Source organism: Zonotrichia leucophrys, chromosome 1 (assembly GCF_028769735.1).
Source record: "Zonotrichia leucophrys gambelii isolate GWCS_2022_RI chromosome 1, RI_Zleu_2.0, whole genome shotgun sequence".
In the NCBI taxonomy this organism is placed as follows: domain Eukaryota; kingdom Metazoa; phylum Chordata; class Aves; order Passeriformes; family Passerellidae; genus Zonotrichia; species Zonotrichia leucophrys.
In genome coordinates this window covers 83,228,937-83,244,943 of record NC_088169.1, presented here as the reverse complement: position 1 = coordinate 83,244,943, position 16,007 = coordinate 83,228,937, and the positions used below count along the sequence as shown (strand labels likewise).

The following is a 16,007-nucleotide window of genomic DNA, read 5'->3' as shown; positions in this document are numbered from 1 at the left end:
TCTTCCTAAAACTAAATAGCTATGAATAGTAGGCCATGTTTACATCCATTTATACAGAGAAACTGCTTTTTATCTTAGCCATTAGCTTGCTTTTCTTTATTTATGCAGTGCTAGCCTGAGAATTGTGGCTGGTTTGACCTACTGTACAACACAGACTCTAGAATTCTACCTTGTCCATCTTGCATTAAGCTCAAAAACCTCTTCAAAGTGGAGAGCAATGGGTCCAACCTTTGAGGTCACTTGGTGTAGGTAAAATTTAACATTATTGAGGCTCCAAATAATGCTAAAAGCTTGGTTTTACTCTTCCAAGTAATGAAGACAGTTTACATCAGCTGTGTATATGGGTAAAGGTATTTTCATTATAGAGCCATCAGGGATTCATCTTGCTTCCAAATCACCCTTTCTTGTTTCAGGGACTGTCCCTGTCATTTAAATACACAGCACATTGACCTGAATGTAATTCCTTTACAAAAACATGCTAGCATATTTCTGTTTATGAAATATTTTCAGACATTTTTTAGACATTTAGACAATATTTGCAGCTGAAATGAAATCTCAAGAGTGGCCATGTATGGACTGAAGAAAAACAAGACTGATTTTTGCTTTTAATATTGAAATTAATAATTTCTTTTCCTATTGAATCAGTTATGTTCCATCAAATTGTCTTGCTTTTGTTCTGAAGTTCATGTTAGTCTGTTATGTCTTCTTTCCAAAGGCTGAAGAGGGAGCTTAGTAACTTGAATTCTTGGTAGCATACCCTCTGAACCTTGTCCTTTTTTGGCTGTGATGTGTACTCACATCTTTCTGCCTTCCATTCTTCTGCAGTGGAAGCTTACAACTGGCTCCTAACAAGACAGTGACAGAACTGTGTCAAACTCTTCAAAGATATATTAAGAACATAACACAAATAACTTCACAGGGAAGAAACAATTTTTCATTCTTTGCTCATAGATTAATATTCTTTAAAAATAAATCTAATAGGAAGTAATCAGTTAGAAAGAGGATATTGTCATAGGCACTACACCTAAAAAAGATTGTCTGAGCCTGCTAATTGGCAGTTTTATTTTCTACATGGAATAAAAATTCTACGTTGGTTATATTGTCCTCATCCTTTATCCAGTTCACACTCTGCATGTATCTGTATGCAGTGTAACTCTAATAACTCTTGATTAACTCATTCTAGGGATATATGCTGGGTATTCATGGTATACTTTTCTGCTTACATTGCTATCTGAATGGAGACCTGGCATGGTTGAATTTCTTTTTATAAATCAAAAAACACCTGTTGTAAATAGGTGCATCCACAGCCCCCTTGCCATTGTGGCAATACGAGGAGGATAAAAGGCCTTGGCTCTCTGTAAGCCCTGTTCAGCAATAACAAAAATGTCTCTAAATTATCAACCCTGTGTTCAGCACAAATCCAAACCACAGCCCCATACCAGCCACTGTGAAGAAAATTATGTTTACTCCAGCTGAATCCGCACAACTCTACCCGAAAATAGCAGGTCCAGTAAGGGAAGTTCCTGTATTGGCATGGAACTGCTCTTGTATTTCACGCCACTGAAATTTTATGACTCTTTGGTTCACTTGGATGTGAAATTGGTAAACCTGCTGTGCTGTTCTCCACCAGCTTTGACATGATTGACTGTGACTTAATATTCCCAGCTGAGGGTTATTTTCTTCTCTTGATATAGTTCCCTTCCAAATGCTTGTCATTTTTCTTTTTCATTGGATCTTGATTTCTAAATGATTGTCCTTATGTTAACCCTAGGACATGCAGCTAACACTGAAAATTGATATGTTTGTGTTTGTAGCTCCTTAAGCTTTTCTAGCCTCTGATAAAAATGAAAAGAACATGCCCTTGATCATGCACACAGATACATTGTGCAGGCAGCTGTCTCAATGCTGTGCTGGTATTTTTCTGCAAAATTTCTAAAATTGAGACTCATTCTGTTGTGTAAAGGATATGGAGATCATACTTTTTTTTTTTTCAAGTAAGCAAAATATTACTCTTTAAAATCACTGATAGATTTCCAATGACATTTCCTTAATGGTGAATTTTTATAATAGTTGTCTGTTATTATATTTTTCTTCTTCTGCTGTTTTATTTTTGTTGTTGCACTCCTGCATGTTTCTTGCCTTGAATACCAAGAAGAAGAGAGGAGTAGACAGACCTGAAATAGAAGCTGAGTTGTTTTATTTCAGCTGTGTCTTTCCCCAACTCTTACATTCTGGTTTTATAGAATGAAGCATTGTTTGGGGTTTTTTGTGTGTGTGTGTGTGTTTTTTTCATTTTTCATATGAACAGTTATGGAAATCAAATTATTTTTCCAAGATTTCCTGGGTACACTATGATAACAATGACTTATGCCAGATAAATTGGCTCCTGGCCTGATCTTGGACTAATCATAACCATTCCTTCTAGCCCATGTCACCACTGAGAATATTATTTCTATACAAGATTGCATCTCAGTAACCAAAGACAAAAAACTTGCAAAGAAATTGCCTTTGACTTATTTCAGTAGTTTTGCTATTGTGTTAATAATTGTTCATATTATTTTTTCCTTCAAGAAAGGTATTTATAGAAATTTAGGATCTCCAATACGTTGGTCCACGTTTATTACTCTTCTTTTATTCTGTATTTTTTTATGGTTGCATAACATTGCAATCTTGGTTGGAGGGAAAAATCTGTTACTACATCTAAATCATCTTTGCCCATGATTCTAGCTTCCCTTTCAGAACTCTATTAATAATTTTTGTTTCCCATATGCACTTTTTTTTTCCATATGCACATTTTTGCCTGAAGCAAACTATTCTCAGCATTTATTTTTGGTGTATGTCCAACGTTGCTGTAATCCAGTTACAGTTATTTGTGCTGGTACAATATCAGCTAAATCTATTTGCTCCATTTTGTCATGCCTACTTAATATTTGAAAAAGAAAATTAGTGAGATTTTTCCACAACAGCACTGGGTCAAACACAGTTCACATCCTGTCTTGTACAATATTCAGTTTTGTGCTGTGCACCGGTTACTACCAAGTTAGGGTGACAGTTGGGCATGTGGATTTGAGCCACATGTTAATCCAAGTTCATCCAGAGGTGCGTGCCATCCTCTCTAGTACAATGGTTCAATTACAGTGGATGAAATTGCATTATCTTTTGAATCCATCTTACCATGCTGTCTGGCAATTAGTTGCACATATGCATCCCATATTCAAGTGTTTCTGTCTCGCAGAGGCAGTGGCAACCTTTAAAAAAATTTGTATTGTCAGTAAAATAATTTATTTGTAGGAATTCTTTTCTTCACTAATTTTTGAAGTGTGAAATACCCTTAACCTACCCAACACTTCTAGGCTATGTTCAGTGGTGTCAAATTCCTTTGGAAAAAAAGCCCTTTTTCACATTCTGCTAAGAGGCTATTTCAAATATACTGTTTTAACATGAATGTTACAGTCTAAGGGATGCCATTATAGTCCTTCATTGTTCTGGCTGGGGTGCATTAAGGTTGCTGAAAGTTCATCTACTGCTTTAAAATAATAGGGCGAGGGAGGTTTGTGATAGACATTTCAGTGCTCTGGTACACTTGACTTTACCCAAAATTTTGTGTGTAGGTGGTCTACAGACTATGTCTGGTCATGGAATGTATAGATTCTTTACACTCACCAATCCTATTGCAGCCATTGCTTGCCCTGATTTTTACATACATTGTATATTATTTTGAGTAGCTTTTTAGAATTTGTTTTGGTTTTTTTTCTTATTTGTGCAATTATCCAGATTCCTCCAAATAGCTTTGAAATATCTATTAATGCTTGTGGGGTTTTTTTTCTTAGATTTTTACTGGCATTTGAGAAATCTGGAATAGCATTGGGATAGTCTTGGGTGAACTAGGTAGCTCGCTATGTGACCAAAAGGCTGATGGTTTTAAGGTGATGGACACTGACACTGCTCATAGAGGTCTACAATGATGGAAACAAAAACTGAATTTGGCTTTATTAGTGTTTTGTTTTCTATACATATATGGTATATAAATAAGTATGTTATAGTTTTATAAATATGATTTATAGCTTCACGTAATGTCAATATATATATATTTCTTTAATCGAGGTATTCCTGCTGGAAGTGGTGCAGTAATGACTTGAATTACCTTCTGGTAGACAAGTTTTTAGGTGCTCAGGGTTGAATTTCCCTTGAGCACTAGAGGAAAGCAGCTTTCTGGACAGCTCACACACCTTCACTTCTTATGCTTGAGTAAAACTGCAAAAGATGGATTCAGGCTTATGTAACTTTACATTTACTTTACATGTAGCAATGTTTTTCTTGTAGATTCCCTTAGCTCAGGTTTTTAAGTGCTGGCTTCCACATCTATGCTTGCAATTCAGAAGTGCATTAATATTTCTTTTTCAAACATTAAGTGACCTGAATTCTATGCCAAGCTCTGTGAGTTCTTGCAGTTGGATTTTCGTTATGTGAGAGTATATGGTGCACAATTTTGGCTGTTCAGTGGAGTTCAGAATAAACCTTGCATTATCACATCAGTTTAGTATAACTGGGACAAGCACCTGGAATGGAAATACAGCTAAAACTGATGTGAGTTTCATGTGCAGCAATTTGAACTGCAGTGTTGTCAAAATAATTTCTCCACCATTAAAGCATTGCCATTTATTTTTTTCTTTATTCAAGAATTACTGCCAGAGTTTATTATTATGCATTTTAGCAATGTCTAAGTTTTGAGGAATTTTAGGTTAGCTATGTAGGAGGAATTAAATAACTGAATCAAGGTTTTTTTTGCATCAACACATTTGTAAATTCATTTATCTCACTCAAAAGCATATTTGCTTTTGAGATAGTCATAGTTGTCTTTGTCTTTGAATTCTTTAAAAGTAATTTTTTTTAGACTTTGTAATAGTAAAACTATATATATTGCTAATTCTTTTTAATTTCTGTGTTGAACACCACAGAAATCCTAGTTGAACACCAACAGACCCAAAAGTATTGTTACACATTCCTGTATTTGTTTTTAGTACTCAGTTTATTTCCTATGGTTAAATGTACCTGAAATATGCCTAAGTTTAAAGAAAATCTAAAAAATGTATACACATATACGAGTCCATGATCCAATGAGGGTCTTACAGGCCTAAGGACTGAGGTACCTGAGCTTGAAGAACGCCCCTAAAAATCTCGAGGTGCTTGGAATAATCAGACCAGATCTATTCACTTTACACTTCTGTCACTTCTATAAGAAGAAATAAAAGAAAATAATCACAAAGAAAGAATTCAGGATACTTGAAGGAAAAGAGATTGTATTAGGAAGAAAAACCCAAGAGGGGATTTACAGAAAACTGTGTACAGAAGTTTATTGGCAAGCACCAAAGAATTTTTAAGGGGTGAAAAAGAGAAAATTATAAATCAATCAGAAACTTGAGGTCCTTACACACACACACAAAATCACATTAAATTATATGTATATATATATCTTATATATAAATATATGAGTTGTTAATTTGTGGCATAGGTCTTTTTGGCTTTATTTTTAAATTCAGCCTCTTGCTGTCTCCGCCGTGTTTGTGCACATTAGCCTGTGCACATTAGCACATACCGTCGTTCATGCTGTGGTTTAGCATTTAGGGCAGATAACATTCTTCCCGGACTTGTCATTTGCATCTTCTGGTGCAATTTTGTTGACAAGGTCTTTTCAGGCATGCAGAGAAAACAACGCTCCCGCGTCTGTTCGGATCATTGGTAAAGGAGTATCTTTTTCAGTACTTTGTCTAGATGCTATTTCCACAAGAAAGCACTTAGCCTGTAAAGCTTGTACGTATAAATGTGCTTCTGCAGGGTGCCTGTGACTCGTGTCAGGGTCAGCTAGAAAATGACTAAACCTTCCTGAAAATTGCAAGAGTACTTTTTGTTGCTTGTTGGGATTTTTTTTCCCTCCTCATCCCTTCCCGTGGTTTGTCATCCAGAAAGGGATGCAGGCGTGCGTCCCAGCCACGCAGAGCATTGATTGCTTCTGCCTGCAGCGGGGATGCTGTCAAGTGGCTGCGCGAGTGGAGTCCGGCTTTGACACGGGGCTGCTGCCCAGCGGCCCCCGCCGTGCCCGGCCGCCGCCATGCCCGCCCGCTAGCCCGGCTGTTCCCTGCTCGGCCGGCCCCGCCGCTAGCCAGCGCTGCCCCGCCGCTAGCCCGGAGTGCCCCGGGCCGGCCTCGTCCCCGCCGCCGGCGGCGCGTCCATGCCCGGCGGGCCGGGCGAGCCATGCACGGGCAGCTCCCCAGGCAGCACAGCTGCGGCGGCCGGGGCGCCGAGGGCCCGGAGGGCGGCAGGAACGTGCCCCCCGCCGCCAGGGATGGCCGCTGCGCCTGCCGCTGGCACCAGCAGCCGGCCGGGCTCCCGCACGGCCCCCCGGCGCTGCCCTGCTGGGGCAGGGGCCGGCTGGTGCCGCTGTGGGACACAGCGGGGCGGAGGAGCCCCCCCAAATCCCCCGCCAGGCCCCAGGGCAGCCCGGGACAGTGGTGGTCAGAGTGCGGCTGTGCCCACGGCTGGGCCCCCCCGGTGCAGGTGAGCTGGTTCTTCACTCTGCAAGAGACCTAAAGGATGCTCCAGGGAGAGAAAGTGAGGTTTGGTGGTGTCGACAAGTTTTTGTGATGTGTCCCGATGTGTGTTTGGTGGTTTATTCTGGAAATGTTATATACGAGGGCAGGCTGTGTTGGGGGGGTCATACCTGTGTTTGGGTATTGCTTGTCTGTTGCCTGTGAAAATTGTGGGCTGTTCTTGGAAAGGTTTTCTTGTTAAAATGTTTTGGTTTGAGTCTCCAGGTTCTGCAGACTTCGTATTCCATTGTGATGTATAGAACTGATGTGTTTGTCTCCCATGTGTAATGGATTTTGTGAGTTTCTGTAAACAGTTTGTTTTCAAATATCACACTGAGTTAAAATAATATTTTAAGAGACAACATGGGGGAGAAGGGTATTAGATTTACTGATAAGAGTAAGTGTGACCTCTTTCTCCTCTTTGGAACTTCAAATGTAGTTGAAATGTTTAATAAATATGAAATAGCTCTTTAGTTTTCACCCATCTATTGATTTTGATTTAAATGCAGGGCAGTGTATTTTCAAATATAAACCAGGCAGGGTCTATGATGTGTACAATTACCTGTAAGCAACTAGACTGAAACCCAGCACTGTGAAATAGGAATCTCAGTGACACTCATAGGATGGTTATTACTAAAAAGCACTAAAATTACCTCCACTCATTCATGTTTTCATGTCTCACTTAGAAAACTTTCAGCTTATTAAAAAAAACTTTGTATCATGGCAGTACAGAATGCTATTGTCAACATTTCACAGTAGGAAAAAGTGGAATGTATTGCTGAAATAAGTTTTTGAAATATATCTCTACTTACTGGTAAGGCGTACACTAGTGTTTAACTAGCCTCAGCCCACATTGAACATGGGCACCCTCTCTAGAGATTACATCAATTCTTTCATGGAAATGGTTTTAATATATTTTCACTCTACAGAAAAGCAATAAGGCAAAGGATTGTCAGATAGTGTAGCTATATTTTATCTTGTCTTATGGTCTGAAAAAGTGATGTCTGTTGGCTGAAAGTGATTGTTGTATAAAAAAGCTTCTTTTTTCTTCTCTTAAATCTAGTATCAAGTGGAAAAACTAAGCTTTGTTATATTTTGAGTGACCAAAATAGTGCATGTGACTACAAAATATTTTCTGTATTTTCTTTCATAAGCAAGGTATATACAGTTGTTTATGTTGGGATAAAGCCGATGTTAAAATAATATCTAAAGCATCTAATTAGACTTTTTTCAAATTTGAATTATAAAACATTCAAAATATTTTCTTAAGCTCTTTTTGATTTGGAAAAAGCTTGAAGAAAAAAAAATACCTTCAAAGAAAGAACTCCTTGGTTTTCAAGGTACAGAATTTGTAAAGAGAAAATGTAGAAGCATTATAAAAAAAAAAAAAGCCCAAAAAGGCCCTTTTAAAGTTTTTTCAATAGTTTTAATATCTTTATGATCACATCCTCATGTGTTTAGGTAATGTGGAATTATTCAGGTTTATGTAATTCTTATATTTAATACAGAACTTTGTTTTGGAAGCTTGCTTTACTGTATCTCCTGAATGCCAACTACCTTATTCTATTTATGAACGTGCCTTTCTTGGGTTGTCTGTAATGAGTTTTTCCCTGTGTCTGGGGGTGGACTGATGTACTTGGGCAAATACTTGGTGGTTTCAGTGCCATAGACTTGAGAGATAGTTTGTTTCAAACAATAATCTCCTTATCCCTGTGCAGAGTAAGCATTGTGTGAGGTATGGGCAGGAAGGGAGGAGTGTGTGTATGTTTGTGTGTGTGTATATGTATTGTTATATGTGCATACACCTAGAAAATCATCAGTGATATTGCACAGAAACAACATGAGAAAACATTACAGGGCTGCCCTTACTGCTTCTCCCTGGTCTGGGGATACAGGTGGAAGTCAGTGATGTTTTTTGAGGGCTATGTTGATGGGGAAATCTTTCTTTCTTGCTAAAATAGAGATGTAGTGGAACAGTTATATTTGCTGGCCTAAGGAAGGAAAAAATAAGGGAATTTATTTTAAATTTCCATCTAATGTGTAAATGTGAGAATAAATAAGACATGGTTAGCTTCCAAGATGGATTGTTTCATTACACAAAGTTCTGATCAGGTTTTTCTTCTCCTTGACTTCTTTTAGGAGAGACTAATTTGTTCAGACATAGGAAAGACATAACACCTTGTGAAACTGCCTCTTGCTAGTACTATTGTACCAAACTGAATTCTCAGGTCCTTCATTCCTAGAGTGTGTACTTGACAGCTGTTACTAATGTGCACTTTGGCATCCTGTTCCTGACAGAAGTGTTGATTTTCTTGAGAAGTACACGACTCCATTTTCTTTGCCAGTTTCCTCTTCTTTAGTATGCTAGAGCAAAGAGTGTCACTCTGGTATTATTGATATTACAAGTGTCTTAAAAATTCTGCTTTGCTGGCTTGCATGTTTGTGTTTGCTTGTAATGTCATGTTGACATGTGAGTACAAGAACTCTCTCCATATATCCAAATAGAAATTAACTTGGAATGCAAAAAAAAAAAAAAAAAACACCAAACCAAAAAACCCCCAAAAACCAAAAATTGCAGATTTTGTAAGTGAGTTGAAATCATGTTTTGATGGAAATTTGATTCCAAGACCTAATTTGGCTTTTAACTTCCATTCCTTTTTGACAAACACATCTACAGTTCTGTTTCTTTATTTAAAAGAAAAAGAGATGGGGGGAAAGTGAAAAGTTAGTTAATAGGCAAGTTTTAAATGTCCCTGTTGCTAGAAAATAATTTTTGTCTCTGCAGTGCACTGGGCATCTCTGTCACCATTAGTATATGGAATTATCTGATTTCTGTGATTCACTCAGTGATTTTGTACTTCAGGTCGCTGTTATGCTGTGAGATATTGGAGAAAAATTTGAGGGTGGAAGAGGGCCTTGTATAGAGGCAAGGAGGTGACCTGGTGTTTTCCTTGTGTCATTCTGCCATGGGATTTGGTTTGTAACATTGGATGGACTTTCCCTGTAGGCAGCTCTAGATTGCTGGCATATGCAATGTAGCAACTAATTAGATTAGAAATATATGTTTAGCTGAAGGTGTGCAATGAATTCATTCTTTGTGCAGAAGGGACAGAGGGATAGGAGTCTGTGTTTCCCTGATTGTAGATTGAAGAGGAAATTGCAGAGTTTTTGTTGCTGTTCTTGCTTTAGGAAGCCAAAGTATGAATTTTAGTTTTGTGTGGTCTGTATGAAGGAGGTCCTCCTCTAAACACTTTCCCAATAAGAGCTTTTGTATTCCATGAGCTCAAGATTATCCTTTTGAGGGGGAAGGAAGGTGTAGAAGTAGTTTCCTATCTTTGTCTGTATCCTAGTTCAGAAGACAATATTGGAGTCCACTGAAATTTTGCTAAACATTTGCTACAAAATTTTCAGCCCTTCTATTTTAATATGTTCTCAAAGAAAATCATCTCATAGCAGATAGTATCCTAAATGTGTCATCTGCAAAAGTGCATACATGTGCTTTGTTTTGAAAAGTTACGTAAAAGTGTAAATGTTCACCTATTTTTGAATAGTTTACTGTCAATATCAGCTTGGATGACTTTTTTGGTTGGTTGGTGTTTTTTTTACAATCAATATGATAAAAGGTTTTCTGTAGTCAGTTTCTTTTAGAAGAAACTATTTCTTCTATTAGAAAGAAGTTCTTTAGAAAGAAATAGTTGTGTGTTTTTGCCTGGTAGAGGCTTGTGAGCTAAACCTACACTACAGATGTGGCATGACTTTAAAAGGGCAATGAGCAGCCAAATTCTGAAGGATCCTCTGAGAAGTCTTTTGTGTTTGAAGGTCTTTGGGGCTGGTGCTGAAATTCCAGTATTTCATTTGAGAACTCTCTGCATGGTGGCATAAAGTGAAAGCTTGCTTCAAGGCATTCTGCCTCAGTACTAATACAGAAGGTCTACTCTAAGAGAGACTGTCTCTTCCAGCTGTATGAAGAAATTATTTATCATGGGTTGTGTTTTTGAAAGCTTAGATCACTCCTCTCAGTTCACAGATTCCCACACGCAAGTGGCCATTCTTCTGGCAAGCCCCTCCTGGCTTTAAAGTTATATCAAGCTATTTCAGTTAGCTAAGGGTGAGCTTTGCGCTCTAATCTGGTGTGCTCAAGTGTCAGTAAAATAGCAGTTAAACTGCAAATAAAGAGCAATAATTGGCTTTTACACTTTTTTCCCCCTCTTTTTAATCATTAAGGCAGTTGAGAGTTAGATGGTATAACTTGAGCTCAAGTTTTGGTAGGAGTAGCAGGGCAATTTTTCATGAGGAAAAAAGCTCATATTCCATTCTCAGGGTGGAATGCTCTTATCAGTGGTTTTAGGTGACAGCTCTTCATTCAGCATCTTGCCTTGGCTTGATCCTCATGCTGCATTCATAGAAGTGAGGTCACTGAAACATTGTCAGCAGTCTGTGCAGCTGCTATGTAAGAGATGTACAAATGCAGAAATACAAAAGCTGTTATCATATTCTTTTGAAGATGAGTGATATTGTTCTAAGAATTCCTGTATCCAGTCTCTTTCACTGACAGAGGGCTTTGAGAAGTCTGCACCATTCTAGGTGGCATTCAGATCTGATTCTCTCCCAGGACAGTTGCTTTAAAAATCTTTGATTTTTACATTCATGTTTAACCTATTTCCTCTACCAAAACCAGGAAATCTTTGTTACTGCTGAGTTCATAGCAGTTATGTTTGGCATAAAAAGGAGATCAAAGCTTAGCCTGTTGAGGCCAGAAATTTCCTTAGTGATGCAGGGAACAGTCCCGGTCAGAAGTAACATGAAATGAGGCGTAAGAGCCATCCCAGGGAAGTGGTATTCAAAAGACTCGTAGATTTGTTGAGTAGGGATGTGGTCTAGTGGTGGGCTTGGCAGTACTAGGGTAATGGTTAGACTCAGTGGTCTTAGGGGTTTGTTCCAACCTCTGTAATTCTGTGATACAGTAATTGCTTGGAAATGTGTTTCCCTAGCCTAATGGTTGTTCATGTGACTCCAGTTTGAATGGCATCCAATGAAAAGGCCAGAAACTCCAGAAATGAAATATGCTGCGGCCACAGCAGGACTTTTCCCTCTAAACATGAAAGTTCCTTTTCTGGTGGTTTGGTTTTGTTTTGAGTTTTTAGGGTATTTTGGGTTTTTGGTTTTGTTTGTTTTTTGGTTTGTTTGTGTGTTTGTTTGTTTTTAAGGAAAGAGAAAACACCAGTGTTATTTATGAGGCTTTGTGGTCTTCAGATTCAGGAACTTGGGGGAGTGTCAGTCATCCCAGATTTTCCACCATCTCACAGGAGGTAATTCAGCGATCCCTGCTTTGATTGATAATGTAGTATTGCTTTGCAAAGGCCACTGTGAAGGCAGAGTTCTCAAAGAAAAGTGGATATTCATTCATTTGTTAAATAATATTCTGTCTCTTTCTATTAGTGTATCAGATCTTTATCAGTGTTAATATTTTGATAGCACATAATATTAAGTGTTAGCAAAGAAATTTAAGAAATAGGCATGGTTGCATATATCATGATAGTATTTGTGTGCAAGGTGTTCCATACATTTTCCTTTAAATATGAAAGTGGATGTACTATGTACAGTACTTATCAATGATAGTAATGATTTATAGTTTAATTACACATTATTTGGCTCCTGCTGATTGTTGAGTCATAAATATCTTACTGCCTAATTTGCATTTGTTGCACCATGTTTAGAATTGCCCTTATTTAAACCTGTATTTCAGAGTTTCTCCTCCTAGATGCCCCAAAAATCCAAGAACGTTTTCTCCCCTCAACATGTAATTTGGCTGCTGGGATTTTCAGAGGGGGATGAAAGGGGACATAGAAAGGGAATTGTTGGGTTTGTAGCATTGGCCAAAACTGCACAAGTATTCTGATAGTCCTCCTGCTATTCAAAATTTTGTCTAATACTTGTCATGTTTATTCATCCATGGATAAACTGAACAGAGGGACATTTCTCTAGAAACCCAAACTGGTAGACCCCAAAGGGATTCAAAACCTTTTATTTTTCCTACCCTTCTATATTCTGCCATGCCATGTAGTCCATTCCTAGGACTATTTCACTCCTGTAGATCCTTGAAACCACATGAACTTAGAACACAGGTAAGTCTTTAATCTTTCCTATAGTACTCTGATGGCACAGGCCACATAAGAGGATTTTAGTCTTCCTGTCTCTTAGACTGGTTCATGAAGTTGCTGGGACTGTTTGGTGCCATGTCAACAGGATTGGTAAACTGGATGGTCTCTGGACTAAAAGGAAAAATCTCCCTGAAATCGTTGCCTTGTGGTTTGCATGAAATTATTAGGAATAAGAAAAGGCTTGATAACCCTAGTTAGCTTTGTGTCTAATGTTCCACTTCATTTAAATTGGGCTTTCCAAGATGCAAACCCTTTACAGCAACTCAGCAAGGTGTCTTTGTTCTGATTCAAACAAAAGAAGTGAAGGGTGATGCATGACAGTTTATAGCTGGACACTGAGCAGTGGCTCAGATTGAGATAGAATTGGTCTCAGCTATTTTGGTGTGACTTGAAGACACAACCTGAAAATTGATGTCTCTCTCTACTGTTCTGGGGTACAAAAATATCAGACTTCTCCACCAAAAAACAAACAAACAAAAAACCCTAACAAAACCCCTAAAGAACTAAAGGGAGTTTCTGGTTATAGTAGTGACAAGATTTACAGAGTTTGCCAATTTAGCTCTCTCCCCATGTCTGCATGTGACTTTTGGATGAAGGATAATAAAAATAATGCCAAGAAAATGTCAAGAAAGGAATATGGACTCAATTACTTTGCCTTTAAGGACCATGTTTGCTTTGAAATAAGCCTTAGATTATTACAAGGGAGTTTATAAATTAAATAACATATACTTATTAATCTTTTTGTATAAGCAATTTTTATAAATTACTACAGTTACTCAGAAGAATTGTCTCAATAGTCATCTAATTTCAAAATCTTCCTTCGTTCTGAGAGTTAGAATTACAGGGATCAAAAAGGAATTCTTTATGTATTGAAAACAGAGGTCCTGTAATGTCTAAACCGAATATCAGAAAAACAAACAAAATAATTCTTTTTGTAAATTCCAGTTCTTGTATAAGCTTTCTTTTAAGTCACAGGAGTCAGCTATGAATACAGTACAAAATCCAATTTAGCAAAATACCAGCTGGTTTTGATTTGGATATTATTGTACTTTTAATACAGATTTTTTGCCTTTCTCATTAAGTATTTGTACAAGTAGAAGCAGGTTACTTCAGCAGCTGAAATTGTTCATATAATTGGTCAAACAGAACATCAGACAAATGATTTTCATTATGAATTTCAAATGAGAGCAGAATGGAGTAGTGTCTCAGGATTTCTGTAGCTGCCCTCCCAGAACAGCTACTCTGCAGCCAGGTATGAAATCAGTTAAACTGAGGCTTTTCACATTCCTTGTTCTCTTTTCAGACTCTTTGTTTACATTTGTTTTGCATTTAAATTCCAATAAACACTTGTCCTATACTGAGCTGCTATTTCTTGCATTCATGATCACGGGAATAGGAATTACTATTTATCTGTGTGCTGCTTTGTCCAGGTTTTATGTTGTGACCATCACTCGCCTGAGAGCTGAGCGCATTGATTGAAAATGTAAGGTCTAAGCTCTGGTTTTACTTTTCTTCATTCTGCAGAGCCTACTTTGGGGAAAAAAAGAATAGGTGTTTGAGAGCCCTATTTCATGGCCCAGTTGATGTCCACGAGCACAGCTTCTAGTGCCAGCACAAGGCTGAGAGCAGAAGCATGTGACAAGGGTCATGTCCCAGCACAGCTGCCTCTTCCAGAGGTAGTCACACTAATGTGCAATTTGATGCATGCAGTTTAGTTTTGACAACGCAGCAGTGCTCAGGGACCTCCCTGTGCTAAGCAATGAAACTTCTGTCAAGCTCATTTCTGCCTCTAAGGATTCAGAAATAATAATGTTTCATTTAAGAAATGGAGAGTTGTGGAGATGACTTGTTCCCTTTCCCTTTCTGTTTTCACTTTCTGCTCAGCAGACGCATCTGGGTTCTATCAAAATCTGTCTTGCAGTCATGAGTATAGGAGTCACGTGTCATACTCTGTGAGACTGCAGTTGGACACACAGGATCAAACAGTCAAATGACATTTTGAAAGAAAAAGAACCATAATTTTTTATCTAGATGTTCAGTAAGAAGTTAGTAGAAAAAGCAGAACTCTGGTCTCATCCTCAGTCTGGGGCTGATGCTGCCACATTTGCTGCTGTGTTTTTGAATGGTCTATATACCACCAGGTTAGTCAAAAATTTAGAGGCAGGTGCTGCATAGGACAGGCTTAAGGATCACACCCACATGCCTGAGCATTGTCCAAATGCTCCTTGAACTCTGTCAGGCTGGTGCTATGACCTCTTACCTGGGGAGCCTGTTCCAGTGCTCAAGCACCCTCTGGGTGATGAACCTTTTCCAAATCTCTGACCAAACCTCCCATGGCACAGCTTCATACAGTTCCCTTGGCTCCTGTCACTAGAGAGAAGGGATCAGTGTGTGCCCCTCCTCTTCCCCTCACAAGGATGCTGTAGACCACAATGAGTCTCCACTCAGACTTCTCTGCTCCAGGCTGAACAGACCAAGTGACCTCAGCTGCTCCTCCTGCAGCTTCCCCTCAACACACTTGACCATCCTTGTGGGCCTCCTTTGGACACTCTCTGAGAACTTCTTTGGATGCAGCCCAGGGTACAGTTGTCTTTCTAGCGTGCAAATGCGCCTTGCTGGTCACATTTAACCTTTCATCCCCAGTTCCCCCAAGTCCTTGTCTGCTGCTTTTAATACATTTCCTCCCCTGGACTGTATTGATGTCATTGGTTGCCCTGACCTAGGTATGGGACCTCAAAACTTGGCCTTGTTGAATCTCATGAGGTTCCTATGGTCCCATTGGGCCGTTCAGAAAAACCTGGCCGATAGAATTTACAACAACTTTGGAAAAAAATACAGGTTACTATAATAATTATTTTAATTGTTAATAATTATTATTTTAATGTTTAATGATATTACAGAAGTGAAACTATAGAAATATGGAGTGGAGCAATACCAGCTTGTTCTATGTTGATTTGACTCCGCCGTAGTTTTTCTGTAATGTACCACATGTAGATCTACTACACGTATGAAGCAGAGTCAAGATACACTGCAGTTGCCTCTGGGGCAGTTACTAGCTTCCTCAGCCTCTTCAAGTATAAAAGTAGAAGCAATCTGATCACTTCTGCAGGTATAAATCTGCAAAAAATATTGTCTTCTTTTTTTTCTTTCAGTTGTCATGGCAGTATTCTCAGTGGATCTTCTCTTTTAGCTGAGATGCATTTAAGTCTATGTAGTCAGCACAAAACTGGAATTCACACATTACTTTTTAAATAATTTG

General features: G+C 38.6%; 1 protein-coding gene across 30 annotated transcripts in view; it reads left to right on the top strand.

Annotated features, from left to right (window-relative positions):
- DLG2 (discs large MAGUK scaffold protein 2) overlaps window positions 1-16,007 on the top strand; it is a 990,031-nt gene that overhangs the window by 562,796 nt on the left and 411,228 nt on the right. For 4 of the 30 annotated variants that reach the window (XM_064719753.1, XM_064719746.1, XM_064719739.1 and 1 more), the window contains exon 1: window positions 6,238-6,555. The exons of the other annotated variants lie outside the window; for them this stretch is intronic. In XM_064719753.1, coding sequence (XP_064575823.1) covers window positions 6,253-6,555 — 303 coding nt within the window. In that variant the 5' untranslated portion in view covers window positions 6,238-6,252. Of the gene's footprint in view, window positions 1-6,237; window positions 6,556-16,007 lie in introns of those variants that run through there. 30 annotated transcript variants of the gene reach the window in all.